The sequence below is a fragment of the Primulina huaijiensis genome, unplaced genomic scaffold (genome assembly GCF_012295235.1).
Source record: "Primulina huaijiensis isolate GDHJ02 unplaced genomic scaffold, ASM1229523v2 scaffold25443, whole genome shotgun sequence".
NCBI lineage: Eukaryota > Viridiplantae > Streptophyta > Magnoliopsida > Lamiales > Gesneriaceae > Primulina > Primulina huaijiensis.
Genome location: NW_027356198.1, coordinates 579,540 through 602,739, shown reverse-complemented (window position 1 = coordinate 602,739; position 23,200 = coordinate 579,540). Strand labels below are relative to the sequence as shown.

Here is a 23,200-nt window from a genome sequence, read left to right as displayed (position 1 = left end):
TGCATCAATTACTTTAAACAACTTTTATACTATTAAAATACTAATTAAATAAATAAGGATAAAATAAAAAAATTATTTGTATAATTGAATTTTTCAACTATATTTTTAGTTTGTGTGAGAAATTAAACAAGTCAATATATTTGTGGCAAAAAAAAGTCAAAACTTTCATTAATAAAGCTTACCATTGTGTCTTACTCAGATTGCCACCTTAAATGCATCACAAAACCCAACTTTTCTTCAGTGCATTAACACGTCAAACAACACTTCACTAGGCAGGTGGAAATTGCTACAGACAAGTGCAATTCGTTACCCTGCAATATCTCCTTTTGATTCTATATAAGAAAGGGTAATTCCGAGGAAATTAAATACATATACTTAAATTCCAAATTCTGCTGTCGTTATCACCAGAACTAACTCGAAGCAGAAATGGATGAAGAAGCACAAAGCTTTGTGAAAAAACCGAGCTCAAAATTAGTACCGTGTGGAACTGGAAACAAGGTGCAGCTCACAGTGGATGAAGTGGTGGAAGAGTATGTGGGATCGTTTGGGTTTTCACAGCTTCTGCAAGTATTCTTGGTTTCAATAGCTTGGATATTTGATTCCCACAGCACATTGGTCACGATATTCACCGATGCGCAGCCGGATTCTTGGCTGTGCATTGAGACGAACTGCGGCGGCGGTGGCAGGAGGGGAGGGACGGATTCTGTTTGTGGGTTGAAGCCGGGGACTTGGGAGTGGAGTAATGGAAATGCAAGCTCCACCATCGCTGAATGGGGACTGGTTTGTGATCGCAGATTTCTTGCTGCCGTTCCAGCGTCACTCTACTTTCTTGGATCCCTCATAGGTCCACTCTTCTCTCAAACTCTTCTCTTATTGGAACATAGCTTCGATAGGTTTCTACTTCTATGATATCATTTATTTGTTTAAGAAAGGAGTGATTTGCCTCATCTCCGTGGAATCCTGTGACATGCAGGCTCCGCTGTGTATGGTCGCCTAGCAGATGCTTTCCTCGGAAGAAAAAGAGCAGTGCTGCTTTCGTGTATTCTAACCTCCGCAACAACCTTCCTCACCTCCATATCCCCAAACATATGGATATACGCAGTCCTCCGATTCGCAAATGGGTTCTCTCGTTCGGGCATAGGCATATGCTGCCTTGTGCTATCGACAGAGGCCGTTGGCCGAAAATGGCGGGGCCAAGTAGGCCAATACGGTTTCTTTTTCTTTGCAGCAGGGTTTCTCTCAATTCCCTTGATTGCTTACCCGACAAGAACATGTTGGAGAAATTTGTATAAGATTATGTCATTTCTCCCACTTGTTTACTCGATATTTATACTCGTACCTTTTGTATCAGAGTCTCCTAGGTGGCTTGTTGTTAGGGGTAGGAGTGAAGAAGCTCTTGAAATCTTGAAAAGATACGCAAGAATGAATGGGAGAGAACTGCCTCAAAATATTTGTATTTTAGAGCCGTCAAGCATGGAAAAAGTACCAGGAAACTCCTCCCCTATAAAGAAACTGTGGAGCACCAAATGGGCTATGAAGAGAATGGCCATGGTTATGCTAACCGGTTTTGGCGTCGGATTCGTGTACTACGGGATCCAACTAAACGTCGAGAACCTCGACTTCAATCTCTACTTCACCGTTGCCATAAACGCGATGATGGAGATCCCCGCTGTTTTCATTGGCAGCGTTCTTTTAAGCTTCACCAATCGCCGTCTCCTGTTCTCTTGCTCGGCTTTTCTCGCCGGGATTTCTTGCATTTCCTGCATCTTTTTCTCCACCCGAGAGCACAAGAAGGGGAGTCTGCCACAGCTGATGGTTGAGGCGGTAGGATTCATGGCCGCCTCAACGGCATTTGATGTTTTATATATCTATTGTGTGGAGCTTTTTCCAACAAATGTAAGGAACTTCGCTGTTTCCATGCTGAGGCAGGCACTGATGTTGGGGGCTTCGATTTCACCTTTGCTAGTTGTGTTGGGGAGATTAAGCCCGTCTCTTTCGTTGCTTGTTTTCGGTGTTCTTTCCATTGTCAGTGGATATTTTATCTTGTGGCTGCCTGAGACCAAGAATTGCCCGTTGTATGAGACTTTAGAGCAGCAGGAGGTGGAGGAGCAATTGGATCGTGTAAGTGGAGATTATGGCATGGAATTAGGCTAAGGTGTGGATATGTGAAAATATTATTTAGGAGCATGTATCCTCATTACTGGCATCTGGGATACTTAGATGCCTAGTCTTTTCATTGACCTTTACTGGCTTGTGTATACACTGTATTTGCATTCTATTTTTCATTTTGTTAAAAGTGAAGTTGTATGTCTTTGTTTTTCGAAGTCCATTATGTCTGTTGAAAATTGTTCATGTAATGTTCGTGAATGCTGATATGAAATTCTGTCATGAACATTTAGAATATTATGTGGTACTTGGGATTGTTTCCTTTTTTTGAGTTTATTGTCTAGTTCGAACTGACACATTCAATTTTCCCCACAAAAATTCATGTCAACATCCACTGCCGTCACATAAACAATTTCTCACGAATATATTGGACTTAAATGGAAAAGAAGTTACATAACTAAACATATAAATTCAGAAAAAACACAAAAAACAATATCAAAATATAATTTTCCCCATTTTTTACATATTAATTTTGATAAATGAATTATAATCAAACACAGATTCTTTGTCAACAGTAGAGCCTCGTGAATCAGTAAGCTAATAATATATATAGAGCATGTCGTAAAACAGAAAATTCTTCCGAAGAATTGTTTTTTTCTACATATGGAGCTGAATACACATTAAACCGCTGGCTGCAATCAAATCGCCGCCAACTCTTCTGAAAAAATATATGGTGCAGAAAATCACAAAGCTCTGTAGATGAATATCAGCGAAATATATAACTTGAACTATATTTACGTACATCAGTCTACACCCATTGAGGATTCGAGTGGCGAGCTTGCATTTTTCCCTCGGAACTCGAAGCGCCAACACATCTAAGTGCACATCAAATTTGGTGTCTATCAACACGAACAGGTCTTGATTTCCGATTTCTCATAAAATTTTTGGTTAAAAATTTCTGGGCTCCTGGTATAACAAAGGTTAAAAATTTGTGCAGACATCCCCTCAATTAAAACCCCGTGAAATATGTTATCCAGGGATTGGTTGTCAATGTATTTCTTCAAGACTTGACACATTATTCCTGGAAAAAAAAGGGTCTGTGATTTATTCAGAAAATAAGAGTCTGAAATATTTATTTTGTTATTTGATTTAAAATTTGAGACGATACATGTGTGGATGGATCTTTTGTAAGATTCGATATTGCCCTGGCCAGGTGAATACCACACTTGCGGATGTTCGTCAATCAAAATATTTATGATCTTGTGTTATTTTGTTTTGTTTACATCAACAATGTAGACATGAATGTTTGTACCTAGCTTGGATTAATTCTTATGTCTATAGGTATTGCGATATTGTCTCGTCGTTGAATGATAAGATTTGATCATTCAGCTAGCGTATAAGACCCTTGGAATTTCAAGAGCATGATTCTCTAACCTCGACATTTCGTTTTTGAATATATTCTACGATCGAATATACAGAAGGAAGTATTTTGTTTGCATGTTAACCTTTGAATAATGTATTTCAATTCCTACTTCGATACGGAAGGCATGCAACCTTAAATTAGCTTGTATTCTACAGTCTCAGAAGGTTGAGTTTGACCTTCCGATGTTTTACATCGAAAGAAAATTTCTGTATCGTGAACTGGAAAGGAAGTTTTGTAATGAAAAATATATTCCATTGACGTGTGATTAATGGATTAGACTCGTTACTGAGGAACCAATGTCAGATTCATTGATTATGTTTAATGTTAAGATGTGTTTGATTTTATTTTACTGTCTTTAATGCCTTCTGATTATAGTTCGCACTAATACTGTAGTTGGGGATGGATTGTAACAGATTCAGGCGTAAAGTTACGTTGAACCGTACACTATTGTTGAGAGGATCGGTTTGCTGGCTTATAGATTGGACTTGTCACAGAGTTTGCATGCGATACATGATATGTTTCATGTATTATGTTGTAGAAGTATGAGCCGGATCTATCTCATATTCTCATGTTTTGAGGTCCGAAGATGTGGAGTTGGACAGTTTTATTAGTTTTGTTGAGTATCCTATTCAAATTCTAAATCGAATAGATAAATAACTTCGAAATAAGAAAATTTTTATTGGTTATGGTACATTGGATTAGGCTTGGGACAGAAGAGACTATATGGGAGTTTGAAGTTAAAATGCGTCAAAAATTATATCATTTGTTCGAGACTAGCTAACAAATTATTGTATGCACTTGATTTTTTATGTACTATCAGTGGTCTGAGTTTATGATGGATTATCAATGGTAGACGTTTTGACTATTTATATAATATTTTTTATATATATATAAGGTGTGTTGTGGAGGATGAAATATTTTGTTAGAAGGAGAAAAATGTAATAATCCGATTTTAATTATATTGTATATGACAATAAATTAGATTAGTTATTTTAAACTTAATTATTTTAAACCGAGAATTTTAAAATAATTAATTTAAGTAAAAAAAATTTAAGATAAATATTAAAAAATATTATTTATAGATAATATTAAAATATATATTAGAATTTTAAAATACATTAAAAATAAAATAAAATATGCCGGTTTTGAACACAAAATTAAAATAGCGATGCTAAAGTTTGCACTAGTACAACCATTTTTTTACGGCAATTAGATCAAGAGATTTTGGCACGATTTTCACTCTCCAACCCAGCGAATCCCCTGTTTCAAATTCACAACCATTTTCGAAATTTTGATCAGCAATATCTCTGCCGTCGTTCGCCGAATTTCAGAACCGAGTAGATATTTGGAAAGCTCACGACTATGGCTACGTTTTGGTACCGACGTTGAAGGGTATTTCGAAATTTTTCCGGTGACCTATTTTTCTTCCAGTCGTTCGTTCGCTGCTGTCGGTCGCCGAAAATTCAAACCGATCCCGGATTTGGAAAGCTAACGAAGAGAGCTATCTTTCCATACTAATTTTGTGAAGTTTTGTTGCGACTCCCGAACAGGCCGTCGGCCATTTCCGGCGTGATTCCGGCCGAGTATCGCCGCTAGCTTCGGTCTGGTTCCGACCAGGCTTCGAGTTTGAGAAGTGAAACTCAATATTTTCCAGCCTTTGAATCTGAGTGTAGGCTGCCTAGGTGAGATAATTTTCCATCTTGGCTTAAATTGTTTTTAGCTTGATTATTAGCTTCATATTGATAAATTATTCGTTGAGTTAATATTGTAGGTTCAAGTTTTGCGCTATTGGAGGCACAATCCGAAATTTCAGCTTCCATTTTTTAGTCTCGAATTTCAGCATACAGAGAATTGGGATTTTGAACTTATAGTGCTGTTAATTCAGGTCTCGTAGTTTTGATGCCTTAGAATTGTTATATTTGAAGTTTGCAAGGTATTTTGTGATTTTGGGAAGAAAATGGAATGTTTGAGATTTCGGAAAACTAGTTGCTTGAATATTAGTTTAGCAACATTGAAAGGTAAAAAGAATATTTTGCGACAATTTAATCTTGAAATACTTTTAGGCATTTTGATCGATATTGAAATTTTAGAAATTTAAATTGCCTAAATAGTTGAAGTTGGAAATTTAATTGAATTTAAATGATTATTAGATTTTTATATGATAATAGTATCATTTAAATTAATATTCAGGTAATTTGTATGAGTTGACATTTTCAGTCTTGTCGTGAGGATTTCTTGAGGATTACATGATAAGTAATTGTCTGGTTAATATAAGTAGATATCAGTTATTTTCATGATGCATGATAGAGACATTTGATGATCATATATATGATTTATATGTTATTTGTTGATTTATGTGGTATTATATGCTGAATTGCGTATTATCAGTTGATAATTGATGTGCAAAATAAAATAAAATAAAATACACACATTTTTATTTTAGTTATACGCATCAATGTAACTGAACATTTGATATTAAGAAGACACCATATTCACAAGACCTAATAGTTTTTGCGCTTTTTTTTTCAGAAGAATAATCGATAGAATAACTTTCTTCGGGAAGGAGGGAATGTTAGACAACAGTAAATTTGATGTGCACTTCAATGTGTTGGCGCTTCAAATTCCGAGGGAAAAATGCAAGCTCGCCACTCGAATCCTCAATGGGTGTGGACTGAAGTACATTACATAATTCAAGTTATTTCGATGATATTCATCTGCAGAGCTTTGTTACATGTTTTTTTCCTCCACTTGAATAGGTATTTGCTTGATAGGCCACGTATCAAACCTATCACGGAAGATCCAACTTGCAACAAAAATCGATACATGATATTAGCTGAGAGAATTCAAAATCCTGGTATGAACCCTATTTTATTTTTAAATGTAGCGCCTTTTGATGCAGTTTTTTAAAGATTGACATATTATGTTCTGGTATTCTTGCTCGGTCATGTGAATTTGCTTTTGAGTTCGCTTGCAGATTTATCTGAAATCCCTAGTCATAAAGTTGATGAATTGAAAGAGCTCTTTGAAATTCAAGTGGTTCCTTATTCATTTACTCTTGGTTATTCATATTGGAGTGCAGGTAGCTTGTAGTTTATACTATAGCTAGCTACTGCAATTTTCTCATGCTTTAAAACAGATGAATTATCTATTTTTTTAAATCTATATTTCTATGTTACAGACAATATATTGAAGCAGATTTTGCCACTTGGGGTAGAAGTACCTTCATCTTTTGAGACCATAGTTAAGTCTATTTTCTGTGATAACCTTTTATTCTTTTATTTTCAAGCTTGAAATGACCTTTTTTAAGTTTATTTGCACACGCGTTTCAATTTTCTCTTTTCTGGCTTACCAAGTTACCAATTGTGGTTTAGCGACCTGACTTTAATTGAATGTTGCAGTTTACATCTAATATTCTTCACACAGATTCCTATTAATGATCAACCTTTCTGATTTCTGTGCAGGTCACATTGCTCACCTAAATATAACAGATGAACTACTCCCATATAAGGATGTTATAGCAAAAGTTATTTATGATGTATGTTTACATGCTTCAATGTACAGCACTCAGATTTTTTTAACTTCTTCTTTACTTGTGCCACCAATGCTATTTCTTTACAAGGGGCATTGCAGCCTTTGCACATCTGGATTGAATTAATCGAGTGTCAACTTCCTGCTTCAATGAAAAGTTAATTGCTTATTTATTCAAAATTTTAAGGTCAAGCTCAAATTTGAAGGATGTCTCTCAATCGTATTGGATTCGTCTTGAATGTTAATAAGGGCTAGCTAAATTGGAAAACACCTTTGGGTCCAATACAGAATGACATTAAACTGTATTTTAAGTCTTAAATAGCTGAAGTAGAAATTGGAGAGAGATCTATATAATCAAGATGCAGATATAAGTTTGCTACTTTGAATAATCGTTTGTGATAACTCTATTGCTTGAAAAAGTTGAGCAATTGAATTGTAATCCTACCTTTCTATCTTTGTAATCTTTTTGAGAAGTGTGAATCTCAAAAGAAGTAAATTTTAACTTGTCTGATAGATTCTAGAATTATTCGTGGACTATTTGAATGATACCCAATGCTAGAAAATGAAACTAGATAATAGGAAATTGTTTGAGGTTTAATAATTTTAGATCTAGAATTTGATCTTAATGGCTTGTGGGAACTGCTCCAGTGACTTGTTTTGTTGAAAAATATGCTAAGAATTGTGTCATAAGATTCTCCAAAATAGAAAAATGATCTGACTGGGAACAATGATCACCTTTTCATATAATTCTTTTATTTCCCAGAAAAATTATCCACGAATCCAGACCATTGTTAATAAAGTTGGAACAATAACAAATGAGTTTCGTGTGCCGAAATTTGAGGTACTGGCTGGAGACTGCAACATGGTTACTGAAGTGAAGCAACACGGAGCAGTTTTCAAGCTTGACTATGGCTTGGTTTATTGGAATTCTAGATTGGAACATGAGCATTTGAGGTTGATTTCAATGTTCCAGACTGGGGATATTATTTGTGATATGTTTGCCGGTATTGGTCCATTTACTATACCAGCTGCACAAAAAGGATGCCATGTGTATGCAAACGACTTAAATCCAGACAGCATTCGTTATTTGAAGATCAATGCAGAAAAAAACAAGGTTGATAATCTTGTCCATGCATACAATTTGGATGCACGAAAATTTGTATCTTCACTGATGAAAGTGCCTTCAAGTGAGAGTTGTCTAGGATCTGATACAGATAATTTGGAGACTTCTGGCAAAGAGATGCAAACAAATGGGCAAACAAAGTCAGAAGATAGTAATTATCCCAGTGGTATGTGTCTTAGTTTGCTGTTTTGCATTATATGATAGTGAACTTTTATGTTATTTTTTGTGATCTTTAAGGTGCAATGCAAGATATACCAGATCAGAAGTTAATCTTATGTGAAGGTAATCAACGATCATGTGTGAAGGACGATACTAAATTAGCCCAATCAAAAAGACGTCCTGAAAGTTCTCTTGAAGGTATGATATGATTATGGGTTGAAGGGGAGGGGTTACTGAATGTTGGAAAGCTAGGAATCACTGCCATGGAATATTGCTGCTAGTGTAACATATAGCCTTTGATATTAAATCGTAGTTATTTCTGTTTCATATGTGGTTTTCTAATTTCTGTTGCAGAAAATGGAGTTGCTGTTAGTGCTGGTTTTCACGTGCCTCATAAAAAGAAAAGAGGCTTGAACAAGTGCACGAGAGACTCTCAGCCATTCAACTCAAAGGCCTGGGAGCACATTGATCATGTCATAATGAACCTACCTGCCTCTGCTTTGGAATTTCTTGGTGACTTTTCAATATTCCTACTCCACTTTTTGCTTGGTTATTTGAGTTTTAGTGGCAATTTGAGCATGTCATATCTTAATATCGGTCATTGAAGTTTTAACTAGTTATAATAATGAAATTGAAGCTCCGGTTGCGGCTTATTAACATATCCCTGAAGATTGTATGTTCTCTTCCTTTGACATATATGTTCTTCTGGTTTTCTATTCTCCTAACTTTTATTTTTGTGAACTTGATTCTATTCTTGAATTTTGTTCATATAAATCTGAATTTTGCACTTTGCTTGGTTTTTCTTTGAGAAAGTGAAGGAAATTGTTGACCCACTTTTGCAGATGTATTTAGAGATCTAATAGAGAGAAGGTACTGGAAAGGTTCTCTTCCATGGATCCACTGCTATTGCTTCATGCGATCAAATGAAGCAAATGAATCAATATTATCAGTAAGTTTCTTCCTGTGGAGACCATGTTCCCATCCGCTTATCTATTTTAGAAATCAATGTTTTTCCTCCACACAGACCAACTGTGAATTACGCTATTTTCATTCCTCTTCTTAGGAGGCAGAGAAGGCCTTGGGTGCTCACATACAAGATCCAATATTTTACCGTGTTAGAGATGTTGCCCCAAACAAGGTAAAAGCCGTAGACATGATATCATATCATATGCAAAATTATAGTTTCTAAAGATTATATTTTTTCCTGCAGGCGATGTTTTGTTTAAGCTTCAGATTACCAGAAGCATGTACTGAAAACAAGCAAACGGCGGGACATTTTGAACCATCAAAGTCAACATTTCACGATTAAAATCAGCTCTTGCTGCAGCTCAATGGTTTAGACATATGCATACCAACGATATCAATAGGCTTTGTTGATTAATGTTTGACTTCGAGTTCTTCGTTTTGTTGTTGAATTTTTGTTTATTACTTCTACTCATCGTTTCATATTATCTTTATCACTTCGGCAGTTTAGTGTTTTTCATTCTACGTGTAATTCGATAATCCAATCAAGTAGTACATAAAATGTAAGGGGCCAAGTACTAGTCGAATCTTCCACAATTCATGCATTGATGTCCGCTCGATGCATGAAATTGAGTGATTTTCATACATGAAATGGTTTGAAAGTGTGACAACTGACAGCATATAAACAGGGCATGTTTCCCACGATGGGGTACATTTTTCTATTTCTCAAACCCATGTAAAAATTAAAAAGAAGTGATATACGGGGGATGTTTGAATCCAATTTTCAGTAATGAAATCAAACATTGCACTTCTATTTTTATTTTCACCACTTCTAACTAAATAAATTGGTCACATATAGAGTTTAAGACAACGTTACCAAAAACCAAGTCCAGACAGCCGTTTTTTAGGATTATGTTTGAATCAACGATACGGTGTACACATCTTCTAAAAAAATATATTTAATTAAATCCACAATCTTTTATACATAATAGTAAATAATGAATCCTGGTCATATCGTGTTACAAAATTCATGTTATAATATCTTCTATCTTCGTTACAATACATACGTGAAACTGCATTCTACAGTCTACATTATTTGTTTTTTGGTAACCAAGAAAGCAGAGTAACATGAGAAAGCTCGATGGATTCAGGCAATCCATAGCTATTGAACATGATGAAATTCCATGTTCTGTGCTATCTCAAGATAGCCTGAACAAGATGGATAGCTCCGGTGTTGGAGGAATTGATAACAAATCAAAAGTAAAAGGATTCAATAACCTATTAGGAGGCTCCATATTTGCACTCGACTTCTTCCCCTTGTATAAGTCTCTCTACTGCATCAAACGGCAACCCAATCATCTCTAATGTCTTCTCCCAAACCTTATAACAAGTTTCAATGTCGTGTGCTTCTTCCGATGGATTTGTAGGACGGCAGTCTTGAGAGATGAAAGCACAGACTGGCCAATTTTCTGCTTTCAGCGACTCGCAGTAATCTGGCAATTGAGGATCGGTGGCAGCAAAAAGTGCACTTCTGGAGCCTGCAATGGCCAAAAAATATGACTAGTTTTTCACCGGCTGTTTAGTAGATGTTAAAGGCAAAGAGAGCAATGAGGAAAAAATAAACTGACGCACAAAGCACTGTCTATGTAGTGGACAGGAGCTAAGACAGTTTTTAACAGTTTATGTGATCTTACATACGTCAAGAGACATCGCTCATCCATCAAAAAATACAAAATGAATGATGCGGCTTGATGTAGTATACACTAGAATTTCCTCCTAGACATCTATTATAAATAAATTAAAAAAAAAACTCGACTGGAAAATGATAAAAATTCAGAAGATGTACCTTCTTCTGGGCTGAAAATAAAATAGGGAATTAAATGATACGCAGCTTGCACAATCTTTGGAAGATCCCGAGCCTGCATGTACCAACTCAATCTTTAACGTATACTATGAGTAGAATTAACTTTGTAAAATGTTGTTCACCCCAATGGTTTTCAGGAGCATGTGATGCCAGATAACAACCACAGAAATCAAATAGTAACCAAACATATCTAATTATGTCCAAAAGCTGTGATTTGACACTTGTTTCACAAACAAAAACCACTTTTAAATGAATAAATACATACGATTTTACTGCTTAACTGGTCAAAATCCTTGTACAAATTGGTTACTTACGACATTGGTGTGGACAATTCCAGGAGAAACACACACAACATTTATGCCAGCTTCAGCTGGAAGTCTCTTGTTAAGAATACTGCTGAACATGATCTGCATTCACAAATATCAAGGTACTATTAAAGACTTGAACCAGCACTTTAAGGCGACAATCAAAATTGCAAGCTTATTCTTCTCACAGGAACCACAAAAGAGAACCAAAGCATAAAAAAAAAGTCGGCTCCACTCACCTCCACCAACAGCATTAACTTCAGAAGTGTAAAATTATGATAGGTTTAAGACATGGAAGCTACTCTTAATTAAAAATGGTGTTAACTCATCTATTGAAAATAGGGTCAGTATGAGACTCGCATGTCATCAACAGCCAAAAAAGTAACTGCTAAAGTTTAACGTGAGCATCTGGGCACACCTCTGCTAGTTTACTGCTTGAGTATCCCACCAAACTTGTGTACTTTCTTTTTCCGGATGCAACATTCATATCTTCTGTATCCACGAATCCTACATAATGCATCTACAAACAACCAAACAATTTACACTCAGCCTGAGCAGCCAATGTTTTTTTCAAACAGCATATTAGCAATCCATAATGTGCAATCATGTTAGTCCTCATAGGTTTAAACAAGATAAGTCACAAATTCAAGCTAATGATACTGAAACAATAATATGAATAGAGTGCTTGTAAAACTTACAACAGAATTCACATTAATAATGCGGCTAGGGGAGCCTCTAATGAGGGAAGGCAAAAGCAATACTGAGAGCAGAGATGGAGCTAGATGGTTCACTTGCAAGTGCTCTTCATAACCGTCCTTTGAAAATTTTTGTGGTTCTGGATCCAAAGAGATATAGCAACCAGGATGCAATCAAATAGATTACTATTTCCTTTGCTTAAAAGTAACGAGAAAAGTATCAGCAAATGAACATGTGCATTCCTTTGCACCAAAAAAATCACAGGAAACAATTGGATACAGCACATTTGAGTTAAATTTAAAAATAATAAATCTAACCTCAATGCATACACAAGAGGCAGCACAAATTGTCATTCATGAAGGATAAATGCAAAATCAAAATAAGCTTCATTACTGCCAACCATAAGGGAAAGAATAATATAGTCAAGTAGTAATTTTAGAGTAGACTAAAATATGAACCTCCAATGGAAAATATTCCAGCATTGTTGATGAGAGCATGAAGAGGAGCTGAACGTGCATTCCAAACTTCAGCGAATCTCACAACAGAGTCCAGAGAAAGAAGATCAAGTTCCAGGACCTTTAAAATTGCATGTGTTAAAGTTTGTTGCAATGAAACTTTACAAAATTTACTTGCAATCATCTTATAAGAAGAAAAATAGATAAGTAAAGATAATATTTGTTAAGTTGAAATATACAGATAGTCAAATGGAATGCACAAGCATAAATTAAACAGCATGCAGGACAATTTGAAGTTCCTTATAACATGTTTGTAGATTCACCATAACATTTTATCCAAATTTATGAGTTGATTTGTATATCAAGTACCTCCATATTAAGAGGAAGACCCCTTCCTAACCACTCTTCCTGCCATTTCTTTATCAACTCATTAGCAGCCTTTGAATTTCTTACTGCCATCACAACATGCGCCCCTGCTTCTGCCAACTGCCTGTTGTAGATTAAGATATCAGATCCTTTATATATAAATAAACCAAAAACTCATCACTGCGGCCATATATAAAGTTTTCAGGTGCAAGACTGAAATTCCATACATTACTTTTCAGCAATTTACTGACTACAATGTTAGGCAGGGATGAGCCATAAAAGAGAGAACCACAAACGTAATAACTTTTCTAGTTGAGACGACAAGGTGAAAAGCGCTGTCGTCGCGTCAAAGTTGACAGTGTAACTCAAGTTCACGTTATGGTATGCAATAAAATGCATACTTATACTGAGTCAAGTAAAATCCATAAGGAATCATCTGCCTTAGGCATCAACTTCTCACGGTAGGGCGTGCTATCCCACATCAGCTCCAAGTCACACATAATTATAGAGTGGTTCAGTTTCACAAAAGTTTCGACAGCATCAGTTTCTCAAGGGATGGGCTCATAAGCGAGCATGCGTCCAAATCACATACAGAAAAATTTTAGGTGTCGGGAGTCTTTCTACTTTCGGGCTGATAGTCTTTCTACTCCAGCATCGAAAACATATTTCGTAAAAGATCGTCTCATTTCCATTACCAAATAATCAGGTTTAAAAACTTTCCCTTCCAACACATTACAAACAAATGATCACTCAATTACAGATAAAGCAAGCATGCGTATCAAAGAAAACATTCTGAAACAGGAATAACAGCAAAAATGTACAAATGGAATAACCTAGCGATTTCTTTCCCGATCCCAGAGGTGGAGCCTGTAACAATGATGGTGAGGTCATTAATAGGAGGAAGGGGCATTGGGTTCTGCAAATGGCTGGCTAGAATCCTCTGGAACAGCATCTCGTAAACCAGATAAAACCAACCAGTTAGCCAGTTGAGCCACCCCAGTCCTTCCTTCTTCATCTTCGCCGCCTGCATTTCAACTTTCTCCGAGGCCAAGGGCTTGCCATTTTCCTTCTCCTTACCCTTTCTCATATCAGCCGACGAAGATTGGGACGCCATTTTTCTCACCGGTGGAGATTCAAATATGCTGATTCGAATACTAGCTCGCAACCTTTTTTCTGATGGGCGGTGTGAGAGATTCGATTCCTGGTTTAAATCTGAGCAGTCGTTTCACATCCATAAAAGAGAGATATTATTTTATTTTATTAAAAAAATATAGTAGTAAATTTATTGATTTATCTAACAAATCAGATGTAATTTTTTTTTTACTAAATCGTATAAAAAATGACATGTTTAGAATTGGTAAACTATGCAAGTGTTTATTAAATGATTAACATTTCGATTCTTTTATCAACATTTTATCCCGCGAATTTGTCAATTTATTTGATTAACGTTGTTTGTACGCTATTGCATTAGTATATGGTTTATCAAGTACGTACCGAAAAATAATGACAGCGAATTCCACATCATAAAAAAAAATTGATTCTATTATCTATATCAGCAACATGTGCGTGTACATATATGTATTTAAGATTTAAAAAAAAAAGTAAACGGTAGCGAATAGATTAAGACATCTCAAGATGAAACAACAAAATGAAATTTGATGCTATTAACGATGCAAGCGGATTAAATACATACCACGCACGGTTAAAAGGGATAAATTGATACGATCAAAAACACAAAGAGATGAACTGCATAATTTTGAAGGGTATAGACTTGAATAATTAAAGATGCTTCAAATATAATTTAACGAGAGCCCAAGAGCTAAACAAACTATTTTCAGTTTTTTTCCCTTCAAGATGAAGTGAAAACAAGAAATGCTCTGATTGTAAATTCTGTACAGTTCATTTTAGATTTTTCAAGGACCATCCATTCAAACATCAACAATATATGTATGTATACATACATGTATGATGTATACATTGGCAAAATCAAAAAATTACTTTAAGATGTTTAAAAAAGGTCAAGTGTGAAAATATTTTAAAAAATTGGACCAATAAAGCAGATTTTCATTATGTTTTCATTTCAAGGAAAAACTAACTGTGATCTGAACTCTCATCTCAATCTCTCCACGCCCAAAACAACTAGTGAGTCTAGTGACCAAGGATAGTAACAGAAGATTAAATCACCCTTCGTGGCATATTATTAAGAGGTAAAAGAAAAACTACAAAAAACTGAAATATATAAATAAAAAAGAAGTTCCCACAAATGCCTGAACTTAATGTTACAAAACTGAAACTAAAATGGTATACTTCAAAATATCCTTAGACTCAGCACTACTTTAACATCCGCAGTCGTGCAAGACGGAGGAAGGAGGGGAGTTTATCACCACCTATTATGGGGGGGTTTCACCTTGTAAATTCTGACTATCCAGTTTGATGTGGTGAATGCCTCTTCCAAATATTCCAGCTTTACGTCTTTATTTCCAATTTCTACTCCTCTTGCTCTGTCGTATCTGTTGAAGACTACGACCATCACTATATAACTCATACAGCAAGATAGATTTATAGAATATCCATGATTGTACTAATAGGCTCACACAGATAATTAGGGTTCACATTCATAATAATTCCAGGTCGCATAGGCAGAAATGTGACTGGTTCCATTAATGTTTATGCCATCAGTAAACAATAGATCAATTGAATTAAGACTGCGGTCACCTTATCAATTTTCACTAGTTATCCCATCATTTACAACCTCGCAGAAACTTAGAAGTGCCAACTAAAGACAAATGAATCCATATACCACCAACTGCCATTTGAGAGGAAACAAGAAAAAGAAGGGATACTTTCAGACATCCAGGCAGATACTGCTAGGAGTCAGGGCTTTGAGTAGCCCACAGATTTCAAAATTATCCAACAGACCATTCCCAGTCCATTTATTGGTATCCAGCACCCATATCAAATTCTATAAGCACCTAGGATCCACGTGGTTCAGAAGATACTAAAGAAAATACAACTGGATAGAGAAAATGTGCAATATTCTTTTAACATTTTTTCCCATCGCATGCGTAAGGTGCACTGCAGGTCCAATTGATGTGAATAGATAAACAACACTTGTGAGCTCTGGAGGCTTTGCATCGATAGAAAATGGATGCATGGCATTATCTACATTGTTAGACTCACACTTAACAAGTATAGATGACTAAAAAAACATCATCCTTGATTGCCTATTCAGGAAATCTTTGGTTTGCTATTAAGTGAACAGCCAAGACGTGGACAACTAAAAGCATTAGCAAAAGCAAAGATTTAAACAAGTAACTCACCCGGGAGGCTTTCCATATTCTGTCGTCATCTCACCAAATCGATAATATGATAGTTTGTACCTGATCATGAATTCAAGTGAAATATCAATGACATTTACCATATGCTAAAAACATGAGATACAGAAGTTCCTTTTGCATTCTACAATTTCAATGTTGGATCATAAAAGATCAATAAAATATAAATCACATACATTATATCATAAATCAAAAGATTGTAGCTGTAAAGGTGGTCACTCCACTATACTTTATCCGCATGTATGCATTTTCCTTGACAAGCATAATAGAATCATAATACCAAGGACACAAAATATTATATACGTCAAGTATCAGATGTTTAGTAATTTTTATACCTATTCACTGATAGCAAGCTTCACAAGATTTATATTATAATTCATTCATGAATGTATGCCTGCCATCACGAATTATCTATAATAATGCAGGACGTACTTGCATGACATGACATGATTTTTTATGATCCACTCTATCTACGTGAAAAATACTTCTTCTCTAGAACTTTTTTTGCATATGCTACAATACTCCAAGATTCCACAACAACTAAATAGAATATGACCCTCAAAACCTTGTCAGAGGCTCTTGTTTTGAAGCAAGTTTTGTCAAAAACATGTATGATTACATATCTTACAGAACCATAACAATCACTAGTGAAAAATTATCAAAATTTTACCCATAGACAAGAAAATCTACTTACATCAGACAATTTAACATCTTCGGAGCTGCACCTTTGTCAACACGATACTCTCCGTTAACAAGGTAATCAGGTTCCTTAATGACAGGAAAAACTCCACCTCCAATTCTTACCATCCATAAAAATCTGATACAAAATGGAACATAAGAATCTGTGAGCTGCACTGAAGCTACCCAAAGCAGAAGACAACTAAAAAATCAACAAATTATTGAGGAAGTGGTATTGCGTGCCCATATGCATATTGATAGACATATTATTCATGTACCACAAGCTTAAAACCAAATCCAGCAGCAGTTATACATAAAGAACGAGAACCAGCAACCTATTTCATACCGTTTAGACCTTTTGGCTCAGTAGCGCAGTAGAATAAAACAATGCGAAAAATATGTGAGCGTGAACCACATGAAATTTCAAGTTTCGAATTCATAAGAATTTTTACTATGTTTATCATCTAAAATGACTGAGCCATGCCGTGCAATCTTGCAAACAATAGCAATCATAAATTAGAATTATGAGCTAGAGATCCAAGTTATATACTTGTTAATATCATCAGATGAATAACCAGTAACACCACCAAACACCACCAGTACATAGTCAACATCGAGCGATCTCATTATATCATATGCCTCATTCTCATAGGATGACATAGCACGCCCAACAGTGGCAATATGTGTGTTATTCCAAGTGTTATTGTCAACAATCACTGTTCTATTTCCCATGGCAGTAATTTGGTAGCCATAATCCCACCAAGACATCACTTTGGCGTCCTGAGGAGTATTTTGCCGCAGCCAAAAATATGCTTCACGGTAATCGTCAAAAATGACCCTATTCCCATGAGCACCCCTGGCAGCTAAGACAATTGATGGAGATGAGTAAGCCTCTGATGTAACCCAAGTACAGTGGATTGCATATCTGCTAAGCAGGTAAAATGCTCCAAAAAGCAATGCTAAAGCTCCATTTCTCTGAAAAGGCATAGATTGATCCAGTGAACCCTGTCGTGAGACAAAGAAGAGTAAGATTATTTACTCACCTGTAGGCTGTAACAGCTTTTGAATATCATATCAAAATACTTTGATAAGCTAGAACAACAGCATGAGCACTGAATAGGAGGGCCGCATTAATTTTTCATTTACAAAAGGGGCCCAGATATTATAACAATAACATCGTGATGTGTTATTCAAAATTGACATGTCACATGTTAACTTGATCTAGTCTTTGTCTTCAGCTAATCAAACTACATAAAAGGTATTGTGCATGAACTATAGCATTTTGTATATAAACTCAGCCTATATTGTGCATGAACTATAGCATTTTGTCTATAAACTCAGCCTATCTTTCAGATGACTTAATCAATTCATTGTATTTCAAACTATAAAAACAATAGGCATGGTATAGAGATGAATTACAGCACTTATTATGCAGTGACCCGTAAGGGCATCGAATACAGTCACTTTCCTTCCTGCCTAATTTCAATCCTCATACTTATCAATCTCCTAATGAAGGAATGATACCGAGAATCCTGAGAAATAAAATGTAGTAAAGAAAGAGAGGAAAATTGTGAAACAGCAAGTGTTTTTAAATCCAAACATCCTAACATTATCTAGAAATATATTTTAGAATTTTTTGTTACGTTAAAGATCATGAGAATGGTGCAGAGAATTGAAATATATTGTGGTTGAATTGATACAAAAACTAGGATTTTCATTCTCATACATCATCAGAGATTCTGTGGTATAAGACCTGGGTTAGGAACTTAATTAATGTCAATTGTAACTAAAACACAAAGCAGAATCTATGTGATAAACGGAATTACTGCAAGATGTTATTCCCAGATTCTTGATTGCTACTATTTTTGGAGGTATTATATGCTGACAATGGAAAGTTTTACTGTCACCTCTTTTCTTTGTACACATTTCTGTTCGTAATCTGTTTCCAAGGTAAGGATAACAAGACACCTAATAAAACTAGCAGCGTTTTCAACAAACTGATGTCATCAGAAGCCTCAGAAGATGACATGTAGAAAGAAAGAACTCTTGGAACTTTTGTTGAGGCTTCAATCCAACAAAGCCTTGTACACTAGGTAAACTAGGTAATTTCTAATGCTAACCAAAACAATAGGATCCTTCTTAACCAATTCAACAAATAAGATTTATGCCAATTCCATCACTTCTTCTTTGCTTGTTCATCTAGCTGCCATGCTGGCATCTTTCAAAGCTCCCAGTCCTCTCTACAGGTTCATCGATAACCAATTGTCCGATAATCGATTTTCACCTGAAGCACTTTTAGCCCACTCTTAAATATTTCATGGCTCATACTCTATTTTTTGCCATTAATACTCCAAAATTCTCCCCCTACAGGTCTTGTAGAAATTCAAACTATCGATAATATTTTCTGTACCACAGTATACGCCATACGGTTTCAGAAGTTGCTTCTGAATTTCTTAAAGCCCATGTATCACATAAACAAAGGGAACAATTGTTCGATTTAGAAAAATAAGGCTACCATCCAATCAGTCAGAGAACTGATCATCATATCAATCAAGCATTTATTATAATCCCATATTGCAATAAAATTCCTCATATCTTGCATAAAAGATTATTTGAACACGTAAGCACTAGGACCAACCTTCAAAGAAGTTTTGGAGATCGTTGTTCCTTTATTCATACCACCAAGGGCGGGCTTGCCTTTTACCCTCACCAGCTGAGTTAAGTTCTTTATAGTGGCTGAGACTGCAATGGCACTGATGAGACATACCGCAGGTGTAGCAACAAGTATTAACCGCACCATGACTCCAGCAAAGTACATGCTAGTGAGACCATACATCACTATGAATATCGTCACATCTGACAAACGCTTGAAGCAGAAATACAGGCCGGCGGGGAAAAGTAGCAACAGCACATGAAAATCAAACATGAAAGAGGACCATGCAGTCGGCTGATGTTCGGAGACAGATGCGATGATAGGAATGTGATCCTTTGCGTATGTTGGATCCAGGAGGGAATAAAATCGACCAGTCCATGGAGAAATATATCCGGAGGCAGTTCCAACTCCCAGAGCTATGCCTCCCAAACCTACTGTAAAGGTAACTGTGATCCTCAGGAATGCTTGAAACAACTTTGGATCATCTAGTAGGTACTTAACCCAATCCAAAAAGTAGAAAACCTGCATGAAATGTTGATAATGGCCATTAGATTATTGACAGTGAACCCTCCAATGATTTCTACATGCATACACGAGGAGGAACAGATAAAACAAAAAACCAACAATAGATATGCACTACATGTGAGCTGAAGGCTACCACCCTTGCTTGGACGTTATTTCACAAATGCAGCAATTGGTGGCCTCACAATTATCATTATTGTCAAGTTTAAAACCATGTGAATCAGCAATAATCAAAAGGAATAGAAGTAAATGGCCTTCAAAATATTAAAAATTAAAGCATACGATTATATTTCTAACTCTAGTCTCTTGTCCAAGACAGCACCCAGAAAATTCTGTAGTCAACTACTACCGCGTGCATATACTATCTTCCAACACTAAGTGCACACAGATATATTAGATTGCATGTCAATGCTGTTCGCACAGATCAACGAATGCGAGTAATTCCAATTGCTTCAGTCATGATGTTTATTTTTGTAAACAATAAAGCAAAATTATTGCATCTGAATATAACCTTCATCCAGTTGTTTTTGACGTGACTTGTGTCCCACGCCAGGACTTAGAATTAACTCTGCTTCATGACATAAAACAAAGTTTAATTCCTTCCACTTGGATATGAAAGCAAAGGAATCAATCAGCTCCTCAAGCTGCTTATATCTATAACTTTTTTTTGGGGTGGGGTGGGGGGAGGGGGGATGAACATTTCCATAAATAGTTAGATTTAATATAAATTGTACCTGCATCAAGAAAAACACTCCCATTGCAGCCATGTGTTCTCCAGATTGGACATGCTGAAATCCCACAAAACGAATCTGCATTGCCAGTAACATTCCCAGCACATACATGCAATTATAAGCCACATATAATCTCATCGAGAATCTCCCAATAATCAAAAGGACCATCACATATAGCGGAATCAAATTGATAATGAAAACATAACCACCCCATGCTGAAACCATGTAGAAATACCCAAAAGCTGAGGCCAAGGCCCAAGTAAGTGAGCCTGTATTCACAGCCTTAACAAACAGATAGAATGTAAGCAGTAATGCAAATATAGCGACACCCTCGTTATCATATGAGCCCGCCACCGACCTCGATATATAACCTGGGCAGATAGCAATTAATGCAGCTGCTACAAGTCCAGCACCAGAGTCCCATAACTCTTTCCCAAAGAAATAAGCAACAAGAGTCGTGTTGGAAGCAAAAAATGGAGCGGTGAGTACACAAACTTCACGGATGTGCACAGCAAACCTGGAAAAAGATGGAAAAACTCGTGAGATACCAGCATTCACAATGAAGGACCATGATGACCTAGCGACATAGTTACTAAATCTATCAGAGATGCATCTACTGTGTGGAGAAGAGTAAAAATATTTCAAAATCAGAATTCAAATGTAAGATATCAAAAATACAATGATCATAAAACCTAAAAATATAACATAACATGTGGTAGCAAATACAGAAACAAAAATATAATGGAAGTGCATGAGTATAGGACTGTAACTGGTTACATAGTTCTTTCGACGGAGTGAAGAATACTATATGTTCTCATGGTTCCTGTGTGACATTGGCTAAAAGGACATGCGGTTACATCCTTTGAAAAAATATCTCATCAAACCACATAAATTCTAATTCTAGTAAATCAAACATCACTTCAATAGTGCACATACAAGCACATGTTAAAGTTCCAACTATGTGCTTTTGTTATTTTATTATAGATTGGAAATATCAAGATAGGCTCTGAAAATCACTTCCAACCTTATAGATAACTTACAAGGTTTACCATTTTATTTCTCACAAAATTCTACACTTGTTGAACAAACTTAGAACAATTGTCTTCAATTTTGTAAGCATAAATTCAAGCTAATGCAATCCTGAGATTCTCCAAATCATGAGCATATTTTTTGATTCAACAGAAGTTCCTTCTGCTAAGAAGTTAATTAAAAACAGAAAAAACAAAACTTCAATATTTAGAAGACGTGGTAAACTAAAAAGATCTTTTTATTCATTTTTCGATCTCAGGCTAAATTGGTTTCTGGCAAAAAATTCAAACCAGAATCAACAATTGAAATTGCATGCGAGACGAAGAAAATGCCGCATCATTTCAAATGCAAACCATTGTCTCAATATACACAAGAAAACAAATGGGCCTGTTGCTAAAAATACAAAAAAACTTGCTTTGCTCAACATCGTATCCCAATTAATGAAGTGAAACCATATTTGCAAATAACATGCATGCAACTGAAGTTCGCACAAAATTCGGAACAATGATATCTTGAAGTTTGGTCTTGTCACCCAACACAGCAATATGGAACATTTAAAAACCACATCAATTAGGCATAATTTAAGTACTTTAGTAAAAGAACAATAAAAAATGATAAATGTACCTGAGAAAGCGGAGGGTCGAGTAAATTATGGCAGCCGTAACCATGAGCCCAGGATAGAGCGTCCCGCCGATGATCCTACCTAGTGGGTACCAGCTCTCTGAGTCGAACCAGTTCCAGAACTCGTAATACCCCTTCTGGGTCAGGAACTGGGTCACCCGATAGTTGAAGTATGGGTCAAACTCGTGGATCATGCTCTCGTAACGCAACACACTGAACAAACGAGTAATGAAGGCCAGAACGTACACCAAGAAAAGGATCGTGACACGGATCAAGAGCTCCTGCTGCTTTGTTTTCAGTTTAAAGGATTTCAGCATTGAATTCACTCCCTGGGACGAGAGTAGATCCACCGGTGATTTCTCCACTTTCGCCGCCCCCATTGTAATCGATCGATCCGGCCGATCGAAATGCGAATTTTACTCTGCTGAATTAATTAGGGTTGTGAGATTTCTTGGAACTAAAAATTATTGGGTCCATTTCCGGAATGGGATTAACGTTAAACCCCACCCACGCTTCAATCACTCTTGCCAAGTGGGACTCTTTGGTCTTTGCTGACCAAAAACACAAGAAGCGTTTCAACATTTTATAAATCGCATTTGACGATACACGCCTATAAAAATTCATAATATATATATATATATAT

General features: G+C 36.1%; 4 protein-coding genes across 9 annotated transcripts; 2 read left to right on the top strand and 2 right to left on the bottom strand.

Moving 5' to 3' along the window:
* The first annotated feature begins 304 nt into the window (after window positions 1-304).
* On the top strand, window positions 305-2,304 carry LOC140967573 (organic cation/carnitine transporter 1). The gene is made up of 2 exons (XM_073428179.1): window positions 305-844; window positions 974-2,304. The coding sequence occupies exons 1-2, from the start codon at window positions 427-429 to the stop codon at window positions 2,152-2,154; spliced, it is 1,599 nt and encodes a 532-aa protein (XP_073284280.1). The 5' UTR covers window positions 305-426; the 3' UTR covers window positions 2,155-2,304.
* A 2,416-nt stretch (window positions 2,305-4,720) lies between these two features.
* Window positions 4,721-9,773, top strand: LOC140967520 (tRNA (guanine(37)-N(1))-methyltransferase 1). 6 transcript variants are annotated; one of them, XM_073428081.1, is made up of 13 exons: window positions 4,721-5,211; window positions 5,301-5,414; window positions 6,062-6,205; window positions 6,286-6,383; window positions 6,504-6,608; window positions 6,708-6,770; window positions 6,991-7,064; window positions 7,821-8,346; window positions 8,418-8,537; window positions 8,694-8,852; window positions 9,182-9,288; window positions 9,403-9,477; window positions 9,550-9,773. In XM_073428081.1, exons 3-13 carry the CDS (start codon window positions 6,099-6,101, stop codon window positions 9,646-9,648), a joined length of 1,533 nt encoding a protein of 510 aa, XP_073284182.1. In that variant the 5' UTR covers window positions 4,721-5,211; window positions 5,301-5,414; window positions 6,062-6,098; the 3' UTR covers window positions 9,649-9,773. The 6 variants fall into 6 exon arrangements, with proteins under 6 accessions (XP_073284182.1, XP_073284186.1, XP_073284181.1 ...); XM_073428085.1 differs by having other exon boundaries at window positions 6,059-6,193; XM_073428080.1 differs by having other exon boundaries at window positions 6,059-6,205.
* Window positions 9,774-10,260: 487 nt separating this feature from the next.
* Window positions 10,261-14,206, bottom strand: LOC140967522 (dehydrogenase/reductase SDR family member FEY-like). The gene is made up of 8 exons (XM_073428091.1): window positions 13,822-14,206; window positions 12,992-13,112; window positions 12,626-12,743; window positions 12,170-12,306; window positions 11,890-11,991; window positions 11,481-11,573; window positions 11,149-11,221; window positions 10,261-10,840 (listed from the first exon to the last, which is right to left on the bottom strand). The coding sequence occupies exons 1-8, from the start codon at window positions 14,100-14,102 to the stop codon at window positions 10,584-10,586; spliced, it is 1,182 nt and encodes a 393-aa protein (XP_073284192.1). The 5' UTR covers window positions 14,103-14,206; the 3' UTR covers window positions 10,261-10,583.
* A 947-nt stretch (window positions 14,207-15,153) lies between these two features.
* LOC140967499 (dolichyl-diphosphooligosaccharide--protein glycosyltransferase subunit STT3B-like) lies at window positions 15,154-23,097 on the bottom strand. The gene is made up of 7 exons (XM_073428045.1): window positions 22,561-23,097; window positions 20,911-21,424; window positions 19,640-20,176; window positions 17,552-18,006; window positions 17,018-17,140; window positions 16,309-16,368; window positions 15,154-15,498 (listed from the first exon to the last, which is right to left on the bottom strand). Exons 1-7 carry the CDS (start codon window positions 22,935-22,937, stop codon window positions 15,369-15,371), a joined length of 2,196 nt encoding a protein of 731 aa, XP_073284146.1. The 5' UTR covers window positions 22,938-23,097; the 3' UTR covers window positions 15,154-15,368.
* Between the last annotated feature and the right edge of the window lie 103 nt (window positions 23,098-23,200).